The 20,214-nt window shown below is 41.8% G+C and overlaps 1 protein-coding gene across 1 annotated transcript in view; it reads left to right on the top strand.

The window, feature by feature from the left end:
- The window catches only part of HMGXB3 (HMG-box containing 3), a 52,796-nt gene that overhangs the window by 17,523 nt on the left and 15,059 nt on the right, over positions 1–20,214 (top strand). Inside the window, exons 12-14 of the mRNA XM_042451887.1 lie at positions 16,606–16,907; positions 17,957–18,084; positions 18,782–18,913. Coding sequence (XP_042307821.1) covers positions 16,606–16,907; positions 17,957–18,084; positions 18,782–18,913 — 562 coding nt within the window. The remainder of the gene's footprint in view (positions 1–16,605; positions 16,908–17,956; positions 18,085–18,781; positions 18,914–20,214) is intronic.

The following is a 20,214-nucleotide window of genomic DNA, read 5'->3' as shown; positions in this document are numbered from 1 at the left end:
GAACGTGCCTGACAATGCTTACATACGTAGGTCAGCTGGTAACCAGTTCACATGGAATGACATATCCTAATGGCCGGTTACAGACAGCCAAAATAAAGCTGCTTTCGAGTCACATTGGAGATATGGGGTTGCAATGATGCAGGCGTCCTAAGAGTCAGAAGCCACACCAAAGCCAGCTCCAGTCCTAAGAGTCCAGAAGCCACACCAAAGCCATGCGCCAGTCCTTAGGGCTGGAGGCGGGCTTTGGTGAAGAGTCTGGACTCTTAGGACACATCATCATTGAAACACCATATCTCCACTGTGATCGAAGCAGCTTTATTTGGCTGTCTGTAACAGGCCTATGTAATCACTATGTAAACTGTTTCAATAGAATGCTAACAAACCAGCCAGGGACTACAGAATCATAATCCCCATGATGCCTACATGCCACATGTCTCTATACTCAAAGATATGAGAAGTGCAGAGACAATGAAAAAATGTTCCTTCAGCCAGCCAAAGAGATAGGCACCTACAAAACTCAACTGTAGAAAAACACAACACGAGGGTCTCATTCTGGGTTATATGTGTAGATCTGCTTCAGATTATCACAGCTTCCCGCTAAAACTACAGTGTGCCCCTCAGGGAAGGGGAAACTAAGGGAGAGGAACTACAGTAATACAGCTGCCTGTTCTATTCCTTAAGTATCACTGTAGCCAGGGGGAGGCAAGCACTGGGAGGGTTTGATGGAGAGAAGCCAGGAGCTGGAGGGCGGGAGGACCCAGGAGGTTGTGGGAAGGAGAAAGCAAGCCCAGGGAGGGGAATAAAGTGGAGGCGACAGGTGGACGAGAGGAGGGGCCGGGTTCGCGGAAGACTGGGATGCACGAGGCATCGGGAAAGGGCGAGGAGAGGCCAAGGAGCCCCAGGACGGGGAGGCGCCTGGTGACTCTGCAATGGCGTCACTCTTTGTTAAGGGCAGGAGCCTGCGATGGAGGTTGGTTTTACCCAACCCCAAAGAAAGAAGGGGACTTTAGATACCTCACAAGGGGGATGGAGACCGCCAGGAGTCAGGGCCTTATCTGGCGAGTGGTGGGACCTGAGGTGCGAGCAGTGGGAGTAAGGCCAAGGCCAGAGGGGAAGAAAAAAACTAAGTGGAACCCCTAAAAGAAGTGCTGCGGAGGCGGGCGTGGAAGAACGGGGGACCCGGAAGTCTGAGAGGGAACGCACGTAGGTAACCCCACCAGAAGACTGAGTTTGTTTTGTTACACGCGTTTGCTTCTTTGTTTTAGTAAAGTTTGCAGCATTACTAAGGCCTCGGCATTTCTTTTGTTCGCCTCCCCGGCTAAACAAAGCCCACGGGTGAGATACGAGTCTCAGGGAACACATGCCCCACCCACAATCACAGAGCCTATATGGTATAGTGGTTTGAGTGTTGTGACTACAACTCGGGAGAGACCAGAGTTTGATTCCCGCTTGGCCATGGAAAACCCATGGGTGACCTGGGGCAAGTCCCACTCTCTCAGCTTCAGGAAGGGAATGGCAAACCCCTCTGACAAATCATGCCAAGAAAACCCCAGATAGATTCGCCTTGGGTTACCGAATTGGAAACATCTTGAAGGCACAAAAACAATAAAAATCATCAGAGAATGCAGGACTCAGTCCCAGAGAAGCAGCAACAGCCATTTCAGTAGCAACTGAATCCAGCCCAGAGAAGTGGTGCTAACTATTTAAATGTCACCGAACAACGGATACAATCACAAGTATCGAGGAAGTACAAAAGCAAAACACTCCTCAGGACAACAAAATAAAACATGCCAAGGTACTTGAAACAAAACAAGCTGCCTTCCTAATGTCCCAAAGCACATTCCTGTCTCAGCTGAGAGGTGTAATTTGCATTCCTATCTCAGTTGAAAGATGGAATTTAACAAATACAAAACAAAAAATCACTGACAGGTTCATGTCCCTGGTTTCCTGCTAGGTCTCTGAAAGTTCAAGGGAAAAACCAGTTTCTCTCTTCAGCAGAGAAAGAGATTTTGGAAGGGAGGGGAGCAAAGAAACAAATCCTGGCCCCTCAACATTCAGATCTGACGGAAGGACAGCAGAGTTCCAGACTATACCTCTACCTTGGAGCTATGAAGGGAAGGCTTCATATGAAAGGAAAGAGATAGGGGGAATTTGAGGACAGAATAGGGGAATTTCAGTAAGAATAAGTAAAGAGATAGTAATAGTATTAATCTAAATGAATTTAAGTCCCAGGACGAGATGAACTACATCCAAGGGTATTAAAAAACTAGCAAATGTAATATCGGAGCCTAGCAATATCTCTGAAAACTCCTGAGAACAGGAGAAGTGCCACGGACTAGAGGAGGCAAACATTGTCCCCATCTTCAAAAGGGAAAAAAAGAGGATCCCAACAATTATTGTCCATTATTCTGACATCAATATCAGAAAGATTCTTGAGCAGATCATTAAACAGAGAGTCTGTGAACATCTAGAAGGCAATGCCATAACACAAAAAGTCAACATGGGTTTCAGTGAAATAAGTCAGGCCAGACAAATCTGATCTATTTCTTTGATAAATTACAGCTTGGTAGATGAAGGGAATGCGGCGGATATAGTATATCTTGATTTCAGTGGGCCCCCTTATACGTGGATTTGCCATGCGCAGAGTGAGCATCGTGGACAGCACAAAGCCATATACAGTGATGGCGAATGTTAGAGACTGATTGCCCAAACTGCACCCCAAACCCTTATTATCACAAAGTGCCACATCCCTGTGGCTTTCTAGTAACAAACTCTGGAGAACTATGTGCTGGGGTGACAGCGTGTGTGCCCAAAGAGAGGGCTCTGAGTGCCAACCCTGGCTCAGGCCATAGGTTCGCCACCACTGCCATAGATTGTCCTCAATGATGGCACGCATATATGCGCGCCACCATTGGGGACAAAAAGTCCCTCCTCTCCTCTCCTCTCTTCTCTTCTCGCCCTCTTCTTTCCCTTGCTTCTTCCTTCCTCCCTGCCTCACTCCTTTGTTCTTCCCTCCCATTCCCGGCTTATCACCACAAGAAAGGCCAGGTGGGTGTTGGAGGCCTGAAGGCTCTGGCACTGCTGCTCCACCCCTCCTCACTGACACTGAGGAAGGACAGGTGGCGGTGCTGGAGGCCTCCAACACTGCCACCTGGCCTTTCCCATGGTGGCGATAGCAGGAGTAAGCTTTGACTTGGGAGGAGGGAAGGAACAGAGGGAGGGGGCAGGGAAGGAAGGAAAAGAGGAAGGAGGAGAGGAGGGGGGCGAGAGACTTTTGTCCCCAATGGTCCATTGGGGATAATGGGACTTGAACATACGCAGATTTTGGTATGCGCGGGGGGGGGGGTCCAGAACTGATCCCCCACAATACCAAGGGCCTACGTGATAGAGAATTATGTATTGTATAAAATCCATTTGTATGAACTTTAGTTTCAATAAAGAAAATAAAAATTTTTAAAGGAAACATCTGCAAGAAGGGAGGCACTGGGGATGGAGCATGGAATTCCAGGATGCACTCCAAATGATTCACCATGTTGAAGCAGCATTAAGGGCAAAGTTATAGTGGACAACACTAGTCAGCTGTGAGGGCCACATCTGTAAACTTCTGGACATCACTTATGTTTTCAATGAATCAATTTAGAATGACATCACTAGACAACAGGCCACGGATGTCCCATCTGATGGAACAGGACCCAAATAAGGACGTACCCTCCAAGCAATGGAGGCCCACATGGCACGAAAACAATCTGTCAAATAATCAGGCCCCAAGTCATATGATCCAAAATGAGGTAACCACTATCATATGTAAAATATATAACATGGAGGAGAACTAGCACTGTATGCAGCCCATACCACATATACCCTCCTAGTTATCTACCTTGCGTTACCTCCAAATTCTTTATATTTAAAACCACAAGAGGAAAGAGAATGCAAATATGTCAAAGCTTGATTACAAGGAATTTTTTTAAAGTCTCAGCTCACCCAGGGATTTGGCGTTTTTCTCAGCTCTGTCTTTGGCAAGATTGTAGCCACACTGGGACATATCCTTGGTTTGTGCCGATTAGTGTAGATTGAACTGCAAAAGGGTTCTTACATTTTCCCTCTGCCCAGCGATGTTGCCAATCTAAATCCTACACGGAAAAAGAGACCAATCAATTATCCACTGTTTTTTAAAAAACATGCAGCACCTAAACATGTTGACCTAACAAGCCACTACATTATCTGTTCTCCCAATATAGAGGAGGATCAGGAAGCTAAAACCATGACATTGTGGCCATGTTGGCTACTTGCTAAAATGCTTCCAGATTAACCCTAAATACCACAAGCAATTAATCAGAAGACACTTATGAAAACCCAACAGGAGTACTGGATGCTGGCTTTAATGAAGGGCAAAATGGAGAAATGGAAGCACTCAAATTCCATAGGATGCCAAGGAAAACAAGTTCATAAGGGATTAGTGTCAAATCAAATAACACCTTTGTCATTTTCCATTTCACTGCATACTATCACCACCAGCAGGCAAGAAAATGAAACACCACACATGCCCCGTGGCTAGAAGCTGTGCTGTTTTCTGAGTAAATCAAGTTGTAAGAGCTTAGCAGAGAAAACATGTCAAGACAATATCCAAGAAGAAAGAGAAAGCAGAAGATGACCTAGAAAACTAAGGCCTGTTTACAAGACAGCCAAAATAAAGCTGCTTCGAGTCACAATGAAGTATGGTGTTTCAATGAGCATGCAGCCTAAGATCCAGAAGTCGCGCCAAAGCCATGCTCCAGCCCTAAGGACTGGAGTGTGGCTTTGGTGTGGCTTTGGACTCTTAGGACGCATGCATCATTGAAACATCACCTCCACTGTGACTCGAAGCAGCTTTATTTTGGCTGTCTGTAACAGGCCTAAGTTCATAGGAGGTGTGCGAATCAAAGCAGGGGTAAGGACACATGATGCAGTTAAGGTCACGACCCAGAGGAGTTTCCAGGTCATGCAAGTTATACCAGTTTTATACAGTCTGCCCTCTTAGAACACGGATTTTTTTATACACGGATTCAGCATCCACGGTTTTAAAATGTTCAAAAAAGTATAAATTTCAAATATCAACTTGATTTTCCATTTTTTAAAAGGACACATTTTGCATGTCATTAATTTAATGGGACTTGAGCATCCATGGATTTGTTTATCCATGGGGGGATCTTGGAACCAAACCCAGCATATAACAAGGGTCACTGTATAGCCTGAATAAGCCTTAGTTTCGTGTCACTTCTAAAACAAAGAGCATGAAAATTTCATAAAGTGCTTGAACATAAAACCTGGACATGCCATAGTTCATGCACAACTATTATTATACAAAAAAGGGTCCATGCCTTCCAGGAGCATAGGAAAATCTGTGCTTATGTTCCTTTATAAGTAATCACAAAAAACCAAGACAACTCATGTATGTATTTTGGGAGTTATCTAATGACCGAAGACTTACCAAGGTACAGTGGCAGCTATAACTTTATAGGAAGGAAATATATCTGGTTTGACTCCACCACTTTGACGTGAGATGTTGAACATGTTTGTTGCTGCCATGGGAGCTTTAGATGGATAGTAAGGAAGCAAGAGAGAAACACTGTCAGATGCACTGTAAGACTGTTAGCCAGCCACCACTTTCCCTGAAAGGCATTAGAGTTTCTTTCCCTATGTATCACCGAGCCTCTGGTCTCTTTGCAACATCTCACTGTTTATTAATAATTAATAATAATAAACTTGATGTAATTCATAATAAATAATAAAAATGTGCATATTAATATTCCATTTTTAATTAATGGCAGCAGCTTACTGTTCATTAACATTCCATGATAATATAGATAGAACAGCACATTGTCTAAACACCATCACATTGTGAATCAGCTTGTAATCAACAAATGGAGTAGCAAGCTCAGGGCTTGCTGCTAGAAGGCTACATTAATTCTGGAAGTAACGGTCCTGTGAATGTAATACTGTATGTTCCCAAAACAATTAGTGTGTATTATAAATATTATATTTACTATTTTTTATTAGATTATATTTATATAACTAAGCCTAGAGCCCGAACAGACAGGCCAAAATAAAGCTGCTTCAGGCCACTTTGGGAAATGTGCTGTTTAAATAAAGCATGTGTCCTAGAGGGTGGAAGCCCACACCAAGCCATGTTCCAGTCCTAAGGAGTGGAGTGCAGCTTGGCACAGCCCTGGCTTCTTAAGATGTGTGTGTCAATTAAAAGCATATGTCCAAAGTGACCCGAAGCAGCTTTATTTGGCCGGCTGTTCGGGCCCCTAATCTTTCTTCTTATTCCGGAGTGCTCTGTGAACCAACACTGCCAAGTGCATATTTGAATTGGAATAAGCCCTCCTCACTTGAACCCACAAAGCAATATGGATGGATTATCTGCAGGGAGTCTATTCACTATAAAATCTGCATATGGATCTCTGTGTTCACACATGAAGGGTGAAATGTGGTATAACAAGTCCAAGCTTTGTTCCTCTACTTCAATCAATGTAGAAGCTAAAACAAAGTGTGAATGGGTCTTAAGAGACACAGACGTTCACTAGTCACAGAACAGACTAGAGGCACACAGATTAGTCTCAGAGGAAGTTTGACATAATGGACAGGTGACATAATGTAAGATTCAGACAGAAATGGGGAGACAAGGACTGAAGTCACTGGATGACCTGAAAGACAGATAATAAATGGAGGGAGGGGTAGAATCATGGATCATAGAGTTTGGAAGAGACCACAGGACCAACTAGTCCAACCCCCTGCAGGCAGGAACTCTCAACAAAGCATCCCAGACAGATGGCCATCCAGCCCTGTTTAAAGACCTCTAAGGAAGAGACTCCACTACACTCCGAGGGAATGTGTTCCACTGTTCAAACAGCCCTTACTGTCAGGAGTTCTTCCTAATGTTTAGGTGGAAGCCCCATATACTCCCATAATGGATAAAAACCTACAATTTATTAATTGTAAAATTAAAAGTATAACATGTGTTACATAGACAAGGAAGAGAATGTGACAAACATTTTCAACTTCTTGACTCTGAGGTCCTTCATGAATCCACAATCTGACATCAGTAGGCTTAGAGAATTATACATGCAGTGTAAGCCACACTAAAAAGGTTCCATCAATTCCACAGCATGACTACAAGGCAATTCCAAAAAAACAAAAAAACAAAAAAAAAGGGAACAACAATCAATACAAAATCCACAGACTACCTTGTGCTCTTCAGTGCTGGAGGGCTGAAGGAGTCTGCCCAGTTGCTTCAGATTATTAGGCTTCAGTCTGAGATCCTACAGAGGAATTTTGCTCTTGAAAACAGACACAGAGAAGGTTTAAAATTTTAACAATACAGGTATTTAAATAATGACCTAGCAAATCAATGTAGGACATATTGTATCAAACCTTTTATTGTACCAAGATATTTTCAATCTCAAGAGATCAAGTCCATTATAGACCCACTTTTCTTAAAAGGGCGGGAGAAATTGATAGTTTGGAAACAAGACTGGATAACAGTGTCCTTCAAATGCACCAGACGACAACAAATACTCCCTCACACTGACTAGAGCCGTTGGAACTAAAAGCTATATGGCACATATCTGCTTAAAGCTGACATGGATAAGAAGGCAGGCTCCAAGCCTTGCTTTTAATCAAGTTTCCCAAAATGGCAGTAAGATCACACAGGGTCAACGAATTCTTAATGCAACAGTTAGGGCCTACCATTTAGAAAATACAATTTCCCCAACAAACATGAACGGAAGGCTATTTACCATTGTTTGTATATAGCGGCCTGCTAGAGGGCTGCTCTGTACTGATTTCTCTTGCTACGCTGGCAGGGCAGGCAGAATGCCCTCATGGGTCTGCAGCAGCCAGCAAGGATGGCTTGGATCTGATTTGCTCTTCTGCTCCTGCCCTTTGGAGGCAGTACCAAAAGCACACCCTGAAAAGAAAAGAAGTGCAGCTGATCCACTTAGTCCATGACTGTAACAACATGCTGCAGGGGCAAGTTGCCACCTTGAAATCCTACTATGCTGTTTGTCAATATGAAACAATGAAAATAGCCTGTTTTGATTGCAAACTAGATAAAAACCTGTTAAGAACTTCACTGAATGCACAGAATGCAAAAACAATCTGAGAATTCACAGTGTTCGAGTCTATTCCATTTTGATCCAAGTTAATTGGCACTGCAAGATGCTTCCAGTTCTATTTCAAAGCTATCAGTTGCTCACAATAAGTGACTTACCCCACTGGATGTCATGTAGAAGCTGGATTGGAAGGCATTGGCACTATCCATTGCTTCATGGGGGGTTGCATTTCCAAGGCCCCACTTCCCTCTGTCTAAGGAGGGTCCACTGTGCTACGCCCTCCTGAAGCTGAGTAACCGCAGCAGCACGTCTTTGCTCTTCTGGCTGCACATTGTTTGCAAGGATGTGTGCCTCAGAGAGGATAACTTCTTCCCACTCAGCCTCCTGGACCTGCCCCACAGCAGGGATTGCGTTCAGAAGCTGAGTGACGGCTTCAGAGCTTTCCAGTGTAGATTTAAGGCACGTTCTTGAACCACAGTCGTCCCAAGGCAAGGGCTGCGATCTCTCTTGGGCCCCAGTGTTTTTACAGGCATACCTGAGCTTGGTTCAGATTGCCTTTTGGCGGTTTCTCCTGAAGGGGAGAGGGGAACAACCAAAAACCTGGATGTCAATACCACATATGCTTCATTTCAAGCTTGGCTGACAGATCTCAAGAGTGAAATGAATAAATAGATGAGTAATATCTGAGGAGCAAAGCAACACAGCAAATCAAGTTACTGCTCCCCCATAATGCCATCTTATATTAGCACCATTTCCCATGTTCTTTTCACTACTAACAATCTGAAAACACATACAGAGAAGCAGCCAGATGAACAATCTGCCGAAGTGTGAGTATTACATACAGTCTGAGGTTACAAGAATATATACATAGTGAGTCCCAATTTGATTTGAAACAGTACTTTGAGTTAGTTTGTTCTTAGGGATTTAGAGTATTTTGAAAGCCATCATTAGACCAAAAGGCAGGACAAAACATAAAATATAAAAATAACTTACAACACTTAAAGATAACAGAAAGGCCAATCTCAGCTGACTGCAGTGATAAAATAATGGTTCCTTTCTTTTATTAGTTGGTTTTACATGAAGATAGCAAACATACAGTGGCCCTTTCCTATCCACAGGCTTTGGTTCTGCCCCAAACCTCTGCAAGGAAAAAACATGGGAGCTCAGCCCATATTAGTCAATGGCAGCATCATGCAGAATCAACTCAGTGCACCTGCAGGTGTATGCTGCCACGTCTAAGATGGGATGGAGCCAATTTGCGGGAGTTCAGGCCGCTGCTGGGACTCACTATGGCTGTTACAGAAGCCAAAATAAAGCTACTTCGAGTCACAGTGCAGGTATGGTGTTTTCAATGATGCATGCGTCCTAAGAGTCCAGAAAGCCACACCAGCCAGCTTCCAGTCCTTAGGGCTGGACGTGGCTTTGGTGCGACCTCTGGACTCTTAGGACGAAGCATCATTGAAACACCCATACCCCACTGTGACTCGAAGAGCTTTTATTTGGCTGTCTGTAACAGGCCTATATGTTCAATTTTTTAGTACAGCAGACACTGATCAGAAAGGACCTTTTGTGTTCTGTTTTTTCGTGTTGGCGACTTTAAAGACAGTGTTCACCCTTCTACCTTCTTTGCAAGCACAAAGGTTCAGGTTTCTACCAACACACATACTGTTGTTTGTTGGCAAGCAACACAAACAAAACACACACACACACACCACACACACAATATATATATATAAGAGAGAGAGAGAAGTGTTTAAATTTTTAACATACTTTTGGATCCATTTTCCTCCGAGAAGTTGCCACATATGGGGCACTTGGGTGGCTTGTGTCTGGTCACATAGTAAATGTACAACCAGGTTTGGGCAATTTCCATGCCCTCGGCGGGTGTAGGTAGTTTGTCTGAAAGAAAGGGAATTCATTATTTTACAGACTAACATCAGAGCAGGCATTTCCATCCTGTCATTAATTTTGATGACTGCCCTAGGTCTAAGAATTTTCCTTATACACAAAGTTACAGGATTCCCATATTTGAGCTTTGCCACATAAAGAAAGAAACTATGAGCTGGCAAGATATTTAGCTATAAAAAGGAGAGACATTGGTTACAATAATGGAGAAAGAAAATCTGGAATAGACAATATATTTGTTCAGTACATGAAACAGCCAATCAAACAGGTATAAAATCAAGGTAACGGCTAAGGACAGGGAAGAGGAGCTGCAATCAGTAATCAGAGTCATGTTCACTACAGTGTGCCTCGGGTTACGAAATTAATTCGTTCCGTGGCACCGTTCGTAACCCGAAAAGCCTTGTAAGCCGAATTGCCATAGGCGCTAATGGGAAAGCCCGATTCGTGCGAAAAAGCCGAAAAAAGCACCAAAGTTTTTTCGTAACCCGAAAAAACATTCGTAACCCGAAACAATGTTTTCCTATGGGATTTTTTCGTATCCGAAAATTTCGTAACCTGGGTATCGTATCCCGAGGTACCACTGTATTTAATTTGTAACTCGTGTTCACATAAGTCAAAATAGGCAGGTTTTCGGCCAGCTTGAGGCAGGGCATTTAGATGACACATGCCTTGAAGCCAGACAGAAGTAACCCAAACTGCACTATGGGGGAAAAAGCTGGACTAAAAAGAAGCTAAACGGTTGCAGCTAAGTGTCCTGTTTCACATCACATGTGGTGATGGGGAGCTTCCCAGTACTAGCCACAGCACCGCAAAGGAAGAAGCACATGCCGATAATGTTCCTGGGTGAGCACTGGGGTCAGAGTAGCACTGGCTCAGCCTGTACTATCCTGCCTTCTCTCACAATTAATGGTCAGAAAAAAGCAAAACCATGAGTTAGCCTGGCTAGACAACTGGAAAACATAAGCAAAAAAGTTGCCAACAGAACCAAAGAACAGCAAGACAAAATCACTTGTTAAATGATATGAGTAAACTAATTACTGGTCCTTTTTATATGGTAAAAAAATAGAAATACACAAATTTTATTGTGCAGATATAGTGCAAGAGCTTAGTTAACTATCATTAGCACACACACTTACAAATACCATATGAAACAGAAGTACCAACTAACTAAACTACAAATATTTGCTTATTTCATGAAAGGAGATAGACTGCTTCATAAATGCTTTATTCACAAATTGCTTCTTCCTAGAAAACAAACAGGAGAAAGAATTACAAGGCAATCCTTCCACCTTCCTTTTAGATTGCCCCTTAGGTCCAGAGAATGGCACTATGTTAGCTGAGCTCACCTAGTATCACCTAAGGCCTGCCAGGTCACCACAGTCACAGTAACGGGGGTATGACAGCTGGTAATTTTACCCAGCTATGCCCAGCTGTTACAGAATACATGCCTGGATGTATAGCCAAAGGCACTTTTGACTGAACGCAACACGAGTAGGCCACTAGCAGTGGGACAGGCATTTTGATACCCAGCTGCTATAAAATAAACACACACTCAAGGTCTTCTTCTGAAGTTGGCCTAACATGTCCATGCAGAAATTTACACTGTACTAAGGAGTGACTCTGTTTGGGAGCATATCTCACATACACCCAGACGTTCCAAGTTCAAAACTGTAGCATCTTAGGGGCTTACGTAATAGGGCGGAGAAAGCCGAAAACCTGGAGAACAGTGGAACAAGACAATAAGTAATCTAGTAGACCAGTAGTCTGTTTGGCATTAGTCGCTTCTTAGTATATCGTTACACATAATTAATATAATACTTTTTTCCAAAAAGGATGGCATCAGCATTTTCTCTACTGACCAGTTTGATTGATGATGGTTTTTCCAAATAGAATGTGCTGGCAAAGGAAGCATAAGGAACGTGTAGTGGGAGTTGAAGAATTACTTTTTCTCTGTCCTATAAAAAGAAAAGAAACAACATAATAGGTTGCTAGAAATTGCTATGTTCCAGTCATTCCCACTTCTCTCCCCAAACCCGATAACACACACAAACATAACCATCTAAAATTCACATTACACATTACTCAAGAAAACAGACAGCAGTAGTCAACAAGAGCAGCCATTTTGTCAACAAGAAGCTATAGAAGGAGACATTTGTTTCATTGGATCCAATACAATGATGAATTAGGAGAACAAGACACCAAGCCTATAAATAAATACCACTGTAACATTTCCTCATATTTTATTTGCCAATAAGCACATGTAGGAACAAACCCAAGGCGGGCTTCCTGTAGTGGCATTGCACATGTTCAGTTTCCCTTATCCCGTGTACATGTTGTTTTTTTCTGGATCTGTGGATTTTTTAGTATTCCCTTTTCCTTCTAAGCAGAGACCAAAGGTCCCTTGACTTAGGATACTTACCCTGAAGCCACCCTGCTGGCTACTCCTCCCTCATGGGGACAAGGCAGGGTCGGAGAACATCATTGCTATATCCCAAAGCAGAATTGAAATGATTACATGTCGTACCCTCCAAGAATCCTGACGATTTTAGCACTGAAGTAATCATTTTGTGTATGGCTATGGTGACTATCCAGATGTTTCTCTGAACCCTCCCACTTCTCATGACACAAGGCTGCATGGTGTGGGAAGAGGGTATAAGGCTCAGCATAGCATAGGTCTGTATGGCAGTAAGCAAAAATCAAAAGTAAAAGCTACCCTGAGAGATTATTACTCTTCTGGTCACCACTGTTACCACGGAGATACCATCTGAAGTCTGAGGTTGTGTCATAGCAATGGCCCCACTGATGATCCATACTGTTAACCAACAGTCTCTTCAATAACCACACTAGCTCTTCATAGGGGTAGCCATCACTTACTTCCAAAGGGGTCTCATCCAGAAGGATATCTCCAGCTACCTTATGTGAAGCTGGTCTGACATAATGAGACAAGATCTCTGATGCAAAACTTCTCTATTGAGTCTGACGGAACAAATGAGACTGGGTCCTCTGAAAGACCTTCAATGGCAATGCACTGCTCAGAAACACCAATGTGGCCAGAGTCCACAGAGATTATATCTTAGCATAACCATGGGAAACACTTGTCACATAGTAGCAGTCGTTAGTCCTCCGATGTTTGGTTGACCTTGGGTCATGCAGAGTTCCAAATGCTGCTTGCTCCCTCCTCTTGGAGACTGTCTTAGGAATAATGAATAATCTGAACGAGGGAGGATTTTACGAAAAACCAGGAATGTCTGGAACCACAGCAGTCAGGGAAGATAACTTCGAGTTCTATGGAAAAGGATAGATGGACAAGAGGACGTAAGTCTAGCTGTTATTGGACACAGTCTTGGTATATCAACTTTAAAGGCAAAATGTTATTAAACTTCTCCTTTTTTGAAAAGCTTTCAGACCCTCCTGCCTTCAACTCCACTTGCTCTTTCTTTATTGAGCCTGAGGAATCACCCCCAAGTCCAGGACTGTACACCTTTTGTAACACTACAAGGTTGAACATGCAACGGTGTGCTCTTCATGCAGTGAATACAAAAAGGACATTTCAAGTTATTTTCATAGTGTGTTACAAGTCAAGTAGACTTTACCTTTATGCTAAAGGTAAAAGAGTGGCCAGAAAGCATGTTAATCCAAAAGTGTTTGGACAGATACATTGGTACCCGGGATCGAATTGATCGCGTTACGAAATTTCGGGATACGAAAAAGTTAGATTGGAAAAAACTGTTCGCGGGATACTATGTTTTTTTCGGTTCAAATTATTTCGGCGCGAATCAACGCAAAGCGCGGCTAGCGGCTTTCGCGCTACGGAAAGCCTTTTCGGGTTGCGAAATGTATCGGGTTACGAACGAGCGGCGGAACGAATTAATTTCGTACCCAAGGTAGCACTGTATTTTAAGACACTGTCTGCCATAAATTTAGTGCCAAAATGAACAGCAGAGATTGATAAAATAGAGTATCTCATGAACACCAAACCACTGGAAAAGAAAGGAATATATGCACCTTTATTGACTTCTAAAGTATTCAAAAACTTACACATTTTGTAGTATAAGTAGTATGAGGCTGATTATAATAATGATATCCTTCATTTGGTGATTTAGATTTTTTTTCATCCCTATGGATCAACACAGCTTCTTTCTTTTTTATAATTCCATAAACACGTTTATAGCAGAAGGCTTGGCAATGAGGCATATATTTTTAGCAGGCTTACATGAGTATACATATTTCCTACATTTAAAAGCTGTAGATGGCAAGTGCAAAGTTTAAGCAGTCTTTGGTCTATTTACCCTATTATCCATTTGTTGATTAGTGATAAACCCCTGACCCTGATGCAGTGAACTGGACCTGAAGAAACAGTTGAAGGTTCTAGTATTTCCATCAGATTTTTCCATCTTCAATCAGACGACAACAACCCAAAAGTAAAAATTCAAAGAACAAAGCTATTTCTTCTTTGAGGGAAACTCATCCTACTGTTTTTCAAAGCTCCCCTACCCCATTTTAAAAACATAGGGGATAAGCAACAGAGTTAAGCATTATGGGATTTCCTTGGATTTTAATATGGACAAAAAAAATATTTACATGCTTGCAAATGTCAGAATTTTTTTACCGGGTCTAGACCTTCTTTCCTAACTTTGCCTTCTCCAAATAGTAGCTTTTCTCAGCCACACTGAGCAACCTCCAGCTCTCACTGATTTGTTAAGTTCAGATTGAGGAAGATGCGGGAGCTCTTGCTGGAACTTTCAGGTATAGTCATAATAATATAGCAGGTATGCAGATCTGCAGGAGAAAGAACAAAGCAAACACCATTTTCTCATTAAACTGGCAGTTGCCGTTTAGGTCCACTAAAATATGTTCATTGGTACTCAGTGGGCACAGAATTGCAGCTAACTAAATTATGGAAACAAGTGTTTCTATTGGCTTCTGACAACAAATCTGAATATTAGAGGGTGTTTGTGTGCTGTGGCTTAAAAAAAGTCCGGCAGTGTTTTGCCAACCCAGCCTGATTGTGATAACTCTGCGATGACTGCCAAAAAGCTTTACAAATAATTTCTATTCTATCACAGCACTACAAACTGTGGTGGAAAAGTGGGAGGAAACTGGAAGCTGCAAGACAGAAGGGCTGTAGGCATCTCTTTTGGACCTGGAATTGCAGGGGAATTAGGGGTATAACAGGGATTTCTGCAACAGCTTGGCTGAATCCCAAAATTCTGTAACATGACAGTAAAGCTGTGACAAACTGCATTATTCGCGCAGAACATATGCAGCCTGGGTTAGTATTTGCTTCTTCACTTAACACAACTGACTTACAGGGATATGAACTATAGGAAAAGAAAAACATTAAGGAACAGCCATCTCAAAAGGGAAACTGTTCACAGTTTGCAAAACTATTAAGGAGAGAGAATCACATACCTGGGTTTTTAGTTTTCTCCCCTTGATCTCCAGGACTCGGTATTTCTTCTTCTTTTTAGAAGGGACTGGAGATAGCTGTATGCATTTTCTATTTTCCTCATTACTACGGTTACTTCAGTGCCACATATAGTGCCTCCATTGCTAGATAGAAAACCCAAGCAGTTATACTCTCCTCAAACATTATGAATCTGAAATCACACATATTGGGTGCATATCAAAATACACCTCCATATTAACATACTGTTTCAAAAGACAATATAGAAATTAAATGCAATCTTAAAATAGGAGCCCTGGTGGCGCGTGGTTAAATGCCTGTACTGCAGCCACTCATCAAAACCACAAGGTTGCGAGTTCAAAGACGCACAAAGGGCTCAAGCTTGACTCAGGCTTGCATCCTTTCGAGGTCACTAAAATGAGTACCCAGACGTGTGGGGGCAAATTAACTTACAGTTGTAAACTGCTTAGACACTGCTTAGGCAGTATGAGCGGTATATAAATGAAACTTGTTTGTTTGTTTTTAAGTTGTCTTATCCTGAAGGGACTGGTATCTAAATGTTTCCTGCATCTGATTAAATAAGAAACTGTAAAAGTGGATGCCCAGTTCTAGGTAGCTTAAACTGATGGTCTGAGACTTCTGTAAAAGATCCCAGGATTACTTGACACATAATTCCTATGCTGATATGTGCCAAAATCTACATTAAACTATGAGTATACAGGTTTATAAACTGCACGTATGCCAAATACACACGTATCTGATTGGCTTCTGTACAGGGGATATCAGAAGGGCATGGAAGCCTCAAGAGGCTGCAGCTCGCCACAGGGACACAGCCGTGAGTTGTAGGAGCAAAACAATTTAATACATTTCATTAGTGCAGTGTGGCAGATGCCTAGTGAAATAGGAGCATATATCCCTTTACTCCTCCAAATGAGTTACAAGGGGAACTTGTTTGCCAGATCATTTTACCCAAAAGTGTGACCAGAAGACTTTCATGGTGTATGTGATTTGTTGCTCCAGTGTGGTTTTCTCTTGCCCCTGTCTTGACTGTATGAACCAGGGATCATTTGAATAGTCCTGCCTAAACACTACTTTGATCATCAATAAGACATCAGCTAATTTACCTTTCAAACAGTAAATTCTGATTTAGATTTAAACTCACAGTTGTTTTGACTGGTAACATGATAACTTTCTTTGCAGGAGCTCACCTCTAGCCCTGCACTTGAATTGAACACCAGTGAACCACTAATCCAGTCTCAAAAAGAGATCCAACGTCAATCCACTCTGCAACTTCTGCGCAAAGTCATACAGATCCCAGAGAACGAATCAGAGATGTCTGATGTTTTTGCTCTGATTAATGAACTCAATAGCTCCAGGCTTATCCTGTCCAACATGAATGAGGAGACAGTCACCATTGAGCAAACCTCTTGGTCAAACTACTATGAATTTCCTTCATCCCAGTGCCTTCTCTGTAACAGTCCCTTATTCAAAGGAGGACCAAAGTAAGTTAAAGATGATATCGATTGCTGTAAGGCACTATTGAGAAAGTGAGCAGCTTGTGGCCCTCTGGAAGTTGTTGGGCTACAGCTTTCAAAGCTGATGGGCATTGCAGCTCAGAAGCGTCTGAAGGACCACATGTCCTCCATGCCTTGTGTTATTAATATTTCTTTGGTTAAAATTTATCTTTGCTATCAAGACCCATCCATGCTTCTAGAATTCTAGCAAACAAATAATTATGGCATATTTGTTTAAGTTATTTGTAGCTCACTGTTGGTCAGTGAAACTACCAGAAGCAGATAGCAGCACATTTGCATGCTGCTGTGTTCCTATGCTGTTTTATCCACTAGTACCATAGATGTCAATTATAGAATCTCAAGAAGATGCTCAGAATCTCAAGAAGATGGGTCTGTTAATACTTCTTTGTTATACAGTGGACCCTTGTTATACGCTGGGGTTTGGTTCCAAGATCCCCCGTGTATAACAAATTCCGTGTATGCTCAAGTCCCATTAGATATAATGACAAAGCAAAATGGTGTCCCTAATAAAAAATGGAAAATCAAGGTTTGATATTGGAAACTTATACTTTTTTTTTACATTTTCAAACCGTGTATGCTTGAATCCATGTATAACAAATCCGTGTATAAGAAGGGCCGACTGTACAATACAAACTACAATAAAACATACACACAAACAGTGAATACAGAATAAAACAAAATATTCAGTACAGGTAATCAAGTATACTAAAGGTATAAAGCATACTTACTCTGGTACTTATTCTTGAGAGAGATGTGGAAGATTGCATTAGTATCTGATTGCGTTAATTTAGATTTATGTCCTTCCCTGCCCTTCAAATACATTATCAAGATGTCTTATTTAGAGGCTTGCTCACGAAAACTTGAGAGAATTAGTATTCTTTGCTGTGTGTGGGTTTTCAGTAGTGGCTACTTTCAAACCTTCTTTGATCCTTGTTCTGCCTGATGAATGTATAATGTTCCTTGCATTTCCTAAATAAGTGGCCAATAAGTAACTTCTCCCCCCTCCACTGTTATAGTTCTCTTGCAGGCCCTCAGGAGTGCTGGTTGTTGACAGCAAATCGGTTGCAGGTGGTCACTGCTCAGCTCAAGGTGTGTGTGAATGTGCAGTGCTTGGCTCTCCATAGCTTCACTGATATCTACACTGGTAAGAGAGTCTATTAATGAACTAGGTTTTAGGAGGTTTAGCTTTCCTCAGTCTCGGTCCTTTCGGGACCGGCAAGCAGGGAGGGTTAAAATGGTACATGGTAGCACACAGCCATTCAAACCAATTGGGCTTGAATATGTGTGAATTTCCGTGTGTGTGTGTGTGTGTGTGTGTGTGTGTGTTCTGGAATGCTTTAAAAAGGTGCTGGGCATATTAATGAAAAATGAAGCTTTCAATGGCTCGTAGGAAATGATGAATATATATGCTTTCAAGAATTAGAGCCCGCGAAAATGGAGGCACGACTGTACTAACAAACTATTCACCCTAAGTTTCAGAGCTAGATCTTGCTTTAGCCACAATCCCTGAAGAAGCTCTCAGAAGTTATGTGCAGCCTTTGTAGTGGGAGTCAGTCAAAGTCCTGTCCTCCTGGACCAGATGGAAATAAACTAGGAGCAAAGAGGTATCTCTCCCTTGTTTTTAACAGGCACCAATAGGTTTAGCCTTCAAATGGGAGAGAAATGAAAAACTGGGGTGTGCATGTTAAATCTATCTGCTTTTGCTCTAATCTGATTTGTTTTATTACCTCTGTATATATCTGTGTATGTAAATAAAAGTCTAGAGACTTCCATTTTGAACTCTGCTCGTGAATACTTTTTTCAAAATCTGTAGTAAGAACTGTTTTGTTTTTCAACTGCAGGTTTGTTCAATGTGGGTAACAAGCTTTTGGTGAGTCTTGATCTTCTCTTCACTATAAGAAATCATATTAAACTTGGTGAAGATCCTAAAGTGGCCATCAACAACATCTTGGAATCTGTGCAGAAACAAACTGGTATTGATATTAGCCTTTTTTTCTCCTTTACTGTGCGTTTTCACACAGGCAGGGTTTGTTCCTGAAAAACTGGTGGGTAACTAGTGGTTCTTCAGACAGTATTGCACTGCAATTTACCATCAGGCCTAGCTAGCATAGTTAATAATGAGGGATTTAGAACCTGGGATATGGGTGTTCCCCAGCTCTAAAAAAAGGAGAATTTTGCTATTAATGGATTTAATGAAACTGCTTTTTCCAACCAACTCTGTTAAGAATGTAACATCCATGCATGTTGTTCAATGGAAGCAAGTTTTCTCATTATTTAGATATTTATCCAGCAGCTGTAACTGTATCAAAACAGTTCCCAGCTGTCATTTATTAGTTTCATCACCAATTCTTTTTCTTTTGTGCTGATCTTTCTCTCTTTCCATCCTCATGCTTATTCAGTCTTTACTAGCTTTCCTTGGGTTTGAAATCAGTTTATTCTCCTCACCCCAATGCGATTTATCTTTGTCCTCCCCAACTCTTCTTGCTGGTCCCCGCCCCCCCAACTTCAGAACTGGCTTTCTGTCTCCTAAATCTATCTATTCCTCCCATTTCTGGGTTACTATATTTTAGTTTCCAAAATTCAGGCAATCAAATGTATTTATTATATAGATAACTTGCTCATTATGCAATTGTGAACTGGTTCATAAATATATTTATCAGCATGCAAATGTGCTGCTAATTTTCCATTCGGGAATACCTCTTTAAAGTTGCTATATAGCCAGGAAACATAAGTTTTGGCTTCCCTGGACCCTTTCTTGTAGTGCTGGAGTGCATTGTTTGCAGCTGAAAGTATTTTGTGCATTGCCATGACCCTTTTTCTTTCTTACCTTTTCACCTTTTGGAGCTTCTGTTCCTTCAATAGTTGCAAGACATCAGCTAGTCAACAGATATAGCTTCTAAGCAATGGAGATTCCACAACATTGGGGTTTCTGCTTGAGGCATCTAAAATAACTTGCCTGTGCTCGGCATCATCATTAATATCGTCATAAGTTTCTTTTCCTTTGTAAATAGTCTAACCAAAGTGGCTTACAATAATAACAGAAAAAAGTTACCTAATGTAAAATGACAACATTTCCAGATAATTTTGGGACTTTTGTATCTTTAATTTGTTTTCAATTTATAGTGACCCTAAAGCTCAAACTTTTTACCCTTGTGACCTTCTTTACAACTGTATGTGGGTGCCGCACCCTTGACATAGTATATGAATAACATATTTTTGTTTGTTTATATGCATATTTTCATTTCCTCATGTATATTTATATTTTAACAGTTTA

This window comes from Sceloporus undulatus, chromosome 2 (genome assembly GCF_019175285.1).
Source record: "Sceloporus undulatus isolate JIND9_A2432 ecotype Alabama chromosome 2, SceUnd_v1.1, whole genome shotgun sequence".
Taxonomy (NCBI): domain Eukaryota; kingdom Metazoa; phylum Chordata; class Lepidosauria; order Squamata; family Phrynosomatidae; genus Sceloporus; species Sceloporus undulatus.
Note: the sequence above shows the minus strand (reverse complement) of the source record. Positions and strands in the feature narration are given on the sequence as shown.